We start from the raw sequence: 9,587 nt of genomic DNA, 5'->3' as shown, positions 1-9,587 counted from the left end.
CGCAAACTTAATGGAAGGTTCACACATGGTACAAGTTGTTTCAATGTAAACAGCGACACAAAACTCAATAATGCTACGTGTTCACTGGTTTGTGATGCATGGAATTTGAGCTTTTTGCCAGTTCGTTAAAACGTTGACTATTCTTACGTGAAAGATGTTACTTTCGAAACATTTGCTTATCATGAAGCAAACAAAAATAGTTAGGAATGTTTTCTTACGAATTTACTGAAAACTGAACTTTCAGCTTTATAAGGACTCAGGATAATAGATCAAATTTCGGGTCCTATTTAAGTTGATGAAAGAGAAACAGATAAGATAGCGAGTAATTAAGGATAAAAATATTTGTAGAAAGATATACTTCTTTCTACGAGTATTATTCCAAATTAGAAATATTTTACTGTTCGAAAAAATGGTTGGAGAGACAGTGAGGTTTGAGTACATAAAGAATTCTTCAAGATTAGTATGTAAACTTTTTAATGCACATATATGCATGACATTCAGTTATGTTTCCTCAATATCCAATACATGTTGTGTGGAGTTTATGTCTTACGAGTGAATGCTTAAAAGTGTCTCGAGCTGTAGTGCCACCTGTGTCTTGTAAAGAAATCACTATCGTGATGATGGAGACAGTTTCAATCGGGAGATAAAGTGAACATAAAGAAAGTTTGCCAGAAAATTTGAATACTTTTCACTTAATAAGGCAAACTGTAGTCACACCAATCGAACAAACTCCACGCCGTTAGAGTCACATCTTTATCTTGAACCATACCTTGCTAACAGGATGTGTCCTCAGCTTGATGCGGTCGCTGCACACATGTACACTCATGTCCAAAATTATTGTAGCGTCTATAAATATGTTGTTGTAGGAATATATTTTGATAACGAATTCACACGGTATTTCTTAGAATGTTAGTATGTGTATAATCGGGAAAGACATGTATGTGGAAAATTTCGTGTCAAAAGAGCAGTAAATAAGAACAATAAAACGAAAATAAAATTTTCTTGTCCATTTAGCAACATTTTGTTTTACTTATTCTAATTTTCGTATTTATAATTATTTTCCTACGAAATTTACCACAAATATACATTTCCCGATTATACACATAGTATCAGTATTAAAAGTACCCTGCAAAATCATTATCAAATTATATTCTTATAAGAAGACAGTTATAGATATGCGACAATAATTTTGGACATAAATATACATGACAATCTGCTCGAAACACCTTGAAAACCTTATTCGTTTGACAGGAAACCACAGCACCAGGCAGGTGTATCTTGTTCATTTTAGTTGTTTTCTTTCCCAGTCGAGGGGGGGGGGGCGCGGTGGCTCAGTGGTAGAGCGTTCACCTCTGGTGCTTGGGGTCCCGGGTTCGATCCCAGCCCCCGCCAAGTGAACTTTGTGGTGGACAAACACCGTGCTCGTGGGTTTTCTCGGGGTACTCCCGTTTCCTCCCACTTTCTTCATTCCACCATTTCACTCATCTCTCATTATCACCGTCTCCTTTAGCCTAACCGGCATAATTGTGGGACGTAAAACTCAAAGATTTCATTTCATTTTTTTTCCCAGTCGAGGCACAGACAGTGGTGCTAGTTTGAGGGAAATATCCCGCGGCTTAAGGAGATTTAGCAAAGAACTTTTTAAGGAGGGAAAAAGGGAGATTTTGCGAATATGAGAGAAAATGTAGGGAAATTTAGCTTTCCAACAAATGTTGTTAGTACTCAGTCTTGGGCAAAATCAATTGAAATCAATTGCAATTGATCAATCAATTGAAAGTAATTGCTCTGAAAATTAATTGCAATTGATTTCAATTTGTAATTGACAATTAATTTCAATTGCAATTGAATTCAATCATAAAATTTGCAATTAAATTTTCGTCAATTGTTAATTGGTCACCAGGCAATTGAAACATTTAATTGTTAATTGTGAATTGCAAAGGATGCAATTGAAACATTTAATTGTTAATTGCAATTGGCAATTGAAACTTGTAATTGTTAATTCTAACTGTAATTTGCAATTGAAATCAGCAATTAAAACTGAAGATAAGAAGATGTGTGTATATTGTGTTGTCTACTTGTTACTGTTTTACATATTTCAAATAAGGTACTTATAAGCAATGCTGGATAACTACCATCCCTTCTCCCCCTGAGAAGAAAGCCGTGAAACTAAGTATTTTTTAAATATATTATGTTTATGGTTCTATCCCCATCGAAAGAACTCTATATGCCCGTCATGCATACAATAGGGTTGAACACGAGCGAATTCGAGCGAGTTTTCTTTAAAACTCGACTTGACTCGAAGCAGACATCTTTGAGCTCGACTCGAGAACTCGGCTCGAAAAATTTCCCTCAACTCGACTCGAATTCGGATCGAGTTTCGAATCGAGTCGAGCCAAAACGAGCCAATTTGAGCTAAATCCTTTGTGTAGTTCCAAATACTACTCTCTTCAAGTATCCTACATAGACAATACAATTATCAATGATACTACTACTACTACTATAACTAATTATTATTGTAACATTGTGTATAAATATGGTGTATAGGCGGTTTGTAGGCTATATGAATACTAAAAATTAGTTGACTGTCGATCTCGGTCGTCAATAAATCTTCAGGAGGCAAGAACATTGGTCACGAGATTCTAGGTTTCAGTTTAGGAGGAGCAAGTATTCGCGCTCGAGCCAAAAATTGTTAAAAGTTATATGACTCCAGTCAAACATGTTCAAAACTGTTCGACCCGGGTTTAGGGTTGTTAACGATTCAAGTGGCTGGCTCACAGCTCATTCACTTATCGAACTGAATCGAGAAGTGAGCCGAGCCAACAGCTCATCCAACCGAGCCACCTCGAGAAGATGGCTCACACGAGCCGAATCAAACCGAGCTGATTGCTTACCCCAACCGAGCCAGTTCGAGCCATCGGCTCAGTTGAGCTGACTCGAACCCAGCCTATGGACTCCTTTCAACGCAGCTGGTTCGAGCTATTGGCTCCAATCGAGCCGAGTCGATAACTCATTCCTAGCGAGCCGGCTCAAGCCATCGGCTCAATTGAGCCCAGTCGATGGGTCATCCCAACCAAGCCAGCTCAAACTGTTCGCTCAGTTGAACAGAGCCGAGCCGGTTGACATCACTATCCAGGTTGGGTTTCTGCTTTGGCTAAAATATTGAACCGTGCAGTTCTCAGCCTTGATGGCAAGAACTACAGTACGTACTTATATTGGTGCTCACGGCGTCATTAACTTGTTCTGCCACCAACGAATTTCGAGGTACTTTGTTTTGCATCTTTTGTGCGAGTTTTGTGTCGCTTTGTGCGCCTATTCATACATTTTGTGCGTCACCGGAAGTGGGTCAAAATGGGACTACAAGTATAGCGGAACAAGTTATTGCTGTTCCGTCACCAATGAATTCCGAGGTCGTTTCCTTCACATCGTTTTGTGCCGTTTTGTGCGTATACTTCCACGTTTTTTTCGTCATGGGAAGTGGGTTAAGATGAGTCCCCAAGGTGAGACGAAAATGACCCACTGTTTCGCCACCAACGAATTTCGAGGTCGTTTCTTTCGTATCATTTAGTGCCAGTTTCTTGCCGTTCGGAACGCGTATTTTCACGTTTTGTGCGTCACCGGAAGTGGATCAAAATGGGCTTCCAAGATGGGACGAAAATGACCAAGAGTTCCGCCACTATCGAATTTCGAGGTCCTTCCTCTCGCTTCGACTAGTGAATGTTTCGTGCCGTTTTGTGCCCCTATTCCTACATTTTGTGCGTCACCAGAAGGTGTCAAAATGGGCCTCCAAAGTGTGATGAATATGACTCTCTGTTCCGACACTATCGAATTTCTAGGTCGTTTCTTTCGCATCGTTTAGTCCTTTTTTTTTTTTTAAAAAAAAAAAAAAGTTTTCTGCCCCTATTTCTCGTCTTGTGAATCACCCAAGGTGAGTTAAACGGGCCTTTAAAGTGGGAGTTAAGTTGGTTCACTGTTCCGCCACTATCGAATTTCGAGGTCGTTTCTTTCTCAGCGTTTAGTGCCTATTTTGTATGTTTTGTGCGTCATCGGAAGTGGGTCAAAATGGACCTACGAATATAGCGAAACAAGTTAATGCTGTTTCGCCACCAACGAATTTGGAGGCGGAGGAATTTATTTAGTATAATAAAAGGTCTTGTTGAATATAAGATGAAATGAAACCTTAAGTTATGTATCCCATGGTATGTCCTTAGGATATTTAATGGAAGTAACTGATTATGAATTCTTCGGTGGAATGAGTATGAGTTCAGAAATGAGAGAACATCCGCTGGCACGATGTTGTTCACCACAAACTTGCGTGGCAGAATGCTCACCACAGAGGAGGTGAGCATTCTACCATTCAGAAAAGAATTACCGTATGTGAAACATATGCATTTGCACGTGGCGACAAAAACTGGCACAAAGTATGTAACAAATTGGGCTGGGATATTCAATGCGCAGGCAACGCCAGCCCTCCTGTGAAATATTTTAAGTCTTATCAATGTATGTTAACTTATCTTGGAGGAGCCAGCGAAGAACGAAAACATTTAAAATATCATTCCAAATAACGGGTTTTCCGCAACTCAATTTCTAATTTTAGCTTTGAATTTACCCTGCAACCATGGAGTAGAGGAAGTTTTCTTTTTCTCGTTGGCCATGATCTGCTTCTTGTGACGTCACTGCTGACTGCATTTTTCGAATCTCCAGTTTTGTCTTTTCCCGTGCAAAATAGAGATGACTTTTTCAAAATATATTTACAGCTTTCCACTTAATGAAATATGTGAAATGTCCTCCAGTGAACACAAACAATGCTTAAAACATATTTAGTGCCTCATCAAAAATTGAATTGAATTGAAAAAGACTTTACTCAAGCGGGCGAGGTTCAGCATATTGCTGCTCTACCACCTAACCCTTGTCAGCGGGGGCTGATGGTGGAAGACGAAACACCAACATTCATGTGTAATTGAGCGTGGTGGGGGGGAAAACTTCTTCTTTTTTCTATCAGGTTGCGTGAAACAAATTATAGCTATTCTGTGACGAATTTTTTTTCGTTTTTTAAAATGGATTAACGGAACAAACGGTTATAGAAGTAAAACAATATGTTATTTAAAGTATATATGGGAGTATTAGAAAGTATTTTTTCTGTTCTTTACTACTGCTGCTAATAATATTTTTTTTCTTGTAATACTTTGGTCGTTGAGCAACGCTGCAACTCTTACATTAGCCCCCACTGAATGTTAGCTAAATTTAGCAATCTGACCCGTGTATTTATATATTACGTAATAAATCATGTTTACGTTGAATTAGCATGTTGCCGCTTGAACATTGTTAATATTGTAGAACATAACGCGACACGATAAACCAGGTTGGTTCTAAACTTACGTAAGTGCATTTTCAATTCCATTTTAGAATGTGACCTTTTCTGAAATTTAGGAAGTTTATTATTGGCGATAATTTTCAAATTTGCCTATTAAAGTAATACATTCTTAATATTACTAATATTGTGTTTTTAATTGCACAATTAACTGATTTTAATTTTCAGATGGCCTGCCAACAGATTGTCTTAAAGAACTACTTCTTTAGTGACATGGGTTTTGATTGTTGGTTGGAAGGAAGTAGTATATTTTGCTGATACAGCCATATTTGTGATGAAAGTTTTCTTTTTAAAGAAAGTACTTGAATATGATGCATAGAAACGTTACATAACTATTAAAAAAAGATACTGCATAAAAATTTAATATGAGATTTAAATTATTATGTAGTTATGTAATAACGATTATTTGCTCAAGTTTGTAATTGAGCGTAGTGCGCGATTGAATCAACGCGCTACATGTTAGCTCATATAGCAACACTTCTGTAACACTAGAAGCAATCAGAATATATTTCTCACTGGATGTTAAAGTTCTCTCTCGTCTCGAAAACAAGATTAGAGTCATCAAGCCAGAAAATACCTTTCAAATTCGAGGAAAGGCACAATAAACGTGACAAATTTTGTGTTGTTTTAGAGACGAGAATCAATATGAGACTAGAAAATTTACCAGTCTCGTACGTAACGTAAAGATCACCAAAGTCTTTAGATTTCAACATTGTTTTAGTGTTACACGTATCATAGTATAAAAACTATAACCGCGCTGTTCGATGTGATCGCGCATTATCATCCATATAGAAGAATTTGGGACCGGTCTCTGAAAAGACGCACGTGGAGAAATACTGTGTCACAATAACTTAATCGGTGTGTGTAATGTGTTCAAAAATTTTGAGATCGTCTGCACATGTAACATTATGTCTTCCACACAAGAACACCATAGCAGCAAAATGATTGTGTTCGACAATGTTCTTGGTTTTATTGCGCATTTCCTGCTCTTACTACTCAGATTGAATCTGCTCTTATCGGAGAAAAAAAAATGCGACTTTACTCCTTCTCATTCCAGTCATGATGTTGGCAACACCACAAACGGTGGTGCTGATGCTATAGTCAACGGAATAAAACGTATTGTTTGTTACTGTGAAATATAAAATTGGTCCTTCCTATGTAGATTCTACTGTTTCCTCCCACATTTTTATTTCACCATTGTTTTCCATGATCATTCACTTTCATTGCCATCCACTTTCTTCAGCTTACAGGGTATACCCGTGGGAAATATAATTGAAAGATTTCATTTTATGGTTATATAATTACATTTCTTCCAACAATAGTATGTCAGTATTTACACCTATTACTGTCCCATTGGATTATGATAGATTTAATAATACGTATTTTTCATGGTGTCTATGAATGTGTGGTTTCCAGCTTCTTAGTACGTAAATAAGGCTATGCTACCGCTAAAAAATTTAATTAGTTTCTTATAAATTTATTCTTTAGCATTATTTTGAGCGGAATTATTAAATAAACATGACAGTAATGACTGTGAGATTACTTTCGCGAATAACATTTGTTCAGAGAATAAGGGAGTAAGTTTTTGACTCATTAAGTAACAAAATTCATAAACAACATGATATTCGGAGATAATTATTTTTAATCACATTTTTTCATATGAGAAATTAATACTTTTTATCTTTTCCGTTTCTAGGCAATGATGGTTATTGTGAATTACATATTTCTTTTGTGCTCCTTCTTAGTGGTGCCGTCGTTGTTCCTTGATATAACCAAAACTGAAGAGAGTGACAATCATTGTTTTCTTGCATTCTTCAATGAACTAACGTGGAGTTCACAGCCGTATGGAGATCATTGTACAGTGATATTGGGTGATATATTATTTGTAAATCAGATGATTGGCAACTGTTTGAATCATCAAAACATGCTACTATTCATGCATGGTTCCGTGAAATTAGTTAATGATACTCTAATAGAAGGAATGAACCAAAATTGCAAAACTTTTGTTGTGCCATCAAGTAATATATGCAGAACATTTTCCTATATTTATGAAATTAGTCAGGTATCTGTTCAGAGATCTAGTAGACAATACGTCATTATAACTAAGGACTTGGAAATATTAGTGCAAAATTATCTTAACTGTCAATTACTTAAGTATTTTCCTCACGTTTATATTTTGAATTCAAGTCCGATATTACCGTTCTCTAACGCAGTGACTATTTTAACTCATGCAATGGGCAATAATTTGGAACCGAGTTATATTACTGATCTTGGTTTCTTCCAAGATATTAATTATGAAACCAAGAGAAGCCTATATTTTAAAATAAACAAGCTTATTAATTTGCAAGGGATAACGATTAAGTTAGCCTTCAGGCCGTTCAGTCCTGATGCAATATTGAAGAAAGGTGTGTATGATGGTGTAGACTACAGAGTCATGATTGAATTCTCAAAGAAACACAATTTCTCCTGGGAACTGAATATTATTGAAAACGGTTGGGGACAAATAAATAATGTTAAATCTGATGGAACTTTCTTTGCATCACTTCAAAGTGGCACATGTGAGACAGGTGTACCCGGTCTGGTAATAATTGATTATTTAACGAAATATTTTGATTACTCAGTTCCATATACTCAGACAAATATCAAGTTCCTGACTCCCTCTCCAAGACGACAACAAAACATTTGGTCTGTATTCACACCATTCACATTAGATTTGTGGCTTTTTGTAGGTGGGTTTATAATCTTCAGTTCTATTATCTTGTATGCATTTTGTATTCTACAGCACATGGTAGTTCCTTCAAGTTCAAAACCCTCGCATTTATCATTCACTTACTGCCTTATGAATTCCATCAGTATTGTTATAGGATTTGGAGTATCCTTAAAGGCTCACTCTATCATAAGGCACCTAATTGTATGGTTAAGTATTACATCTACTCTTGTAATTACAGCCTATAACAGCAATTTAGTTTCTTTTCTGACTTTCCCAGTTTATGAAACACCAATTGATACTTTAAGCCAATTTGTTGATTCAGGACTGCATTGGGGAGTTGATGATATTGGTTGGGTGGAAGGATTTCAAAGTTTCAGTGACCCTTATCTTCATGTAATAGCTAGTAAATATCGTGTAGTACGTGATCATAAAGTACTAGCTACGTTGGTGAATCAAAGGAAAATTGCACTTTTGGTAGAACAACTTCCTTCGGGTATTGTGTGTAATGTTCATTTTCTTGATTTAAATACCCGTACGAAATTACGATTAATGAAAGAATCAGTAATAAATCTTAGTGTAGGGTTTATTTTTCATAAGAATTCTCCACTTGTTGAACCTTTCAATCATTATCTTGGATATCTAATTGATTCTGGAATAATAGAACAATGGGAAAGAGAATTAGCAACTGATCTGTCACCTTCAGCAGAATATCAAGAGAACTACAGAGAATCCGTTAGACCACTATCGTTAAACGATATTAGTGGATCTTTTGTTGTGTTAGAAATAGGTACTGTAGTCTCAATACTTATTTTCCTGGCAGAAATGTTAAATATACTTAACATCTTGCACTCATAAGATCTCCACTACATTTATCTCTCGACGAATTATTAATGTAAAAATTAGATGTTCCTGAAAGTCAAAATATAAGAAAGGCAAACTCGATGCAGACGATGATGATGAGATGAATTGTAATGGTCGAATAACGAGAGTGGAGGAAACAAGAGAACCACCAGAAAACCCACACGCATGGTGTTTGTCCACCACAAAGACCACTTGGTGCGATTTTGGATCGAACGGGGGATCCTATGCGACAGAGATGAGCACTCTATCACTGAGCCACCGGCCTCGCTTTCTCTTTGGGACAGGCCAATGAAACCCACAAGTGATGTTTGTTGGAATAGCAAATTATGTGTAGAACGATATTAATAACAATCTCATACCATGTAACTATATGGTGGTTGATTCTGTGAAAACACCATATTGATTACAAGATCGATATTAATGTTATAAATAGATTGTATTCATTTAACCGGGTTAAGATGATTGACAAAAAATAAATTAAGACTGAGAAAATATGATTAAATTTTTTTCAGTAAAGATATATGTAATACAAGATTAATAGGAAACTAAGGTTTTGCAGATTTGAAATAATAAGAAAGTTAAAATACATGAATCCAATGATAATTGTATGTATAGATAGGTATTATATTTGTATTTCTTTGCATGTAC

At 36.4% G+C, this 9,587-nt stretch overlaps 1 protein-coding gene across 1 annotated transcript; it reads left to right on the top strand.

Moving 5' to 3' along the window:
* The first annotated feature begins 7,070 nt into the window (after positions 1–7,070).
* On the top strand, positions 7,071–8,933 carry LOC145679398 (uncharacterized). Its single transcript, XM_081749980.1, has one exon. It carries the CDS (start codon positions 7,071–7,073, stop codon positions 8,931–8,933), a length of 1,863 nt encoding a protein of 620 aa, XP_081606106.1.
* Positions 8,934–9,587: the final 654 nt, after the last annotated feature.

The sequence above is a fragment of the Thermobia domestica genome, chromosome 2 (assembly GCF_964235325.1).
Source record: "Thermobia domestica chromosome 2, izTheDome1.hap1.1, whole genome shotgun sequence".
Taxonomy (NCBI): domain Eukaryota; kingdom Metazoa; phylum Arthropoda; class Insecta; order Zygentoma; family Lepismatidae; genus Thermobia; species Thermobia domestica.
Note: the sequence above shows the minus strand (reverse complement) of the source record. Positions and strands in the feature narration are given on the sequence as shown.

Coding starts and splice junctions, on each gene's coding strand:
- LOC145679398 (XM_081749980.1), top strand. CDS start 7,071: ATGGTTATTGTGAATTACATATTTCTTTTGTGCTCCTTCTTAGTGGTG.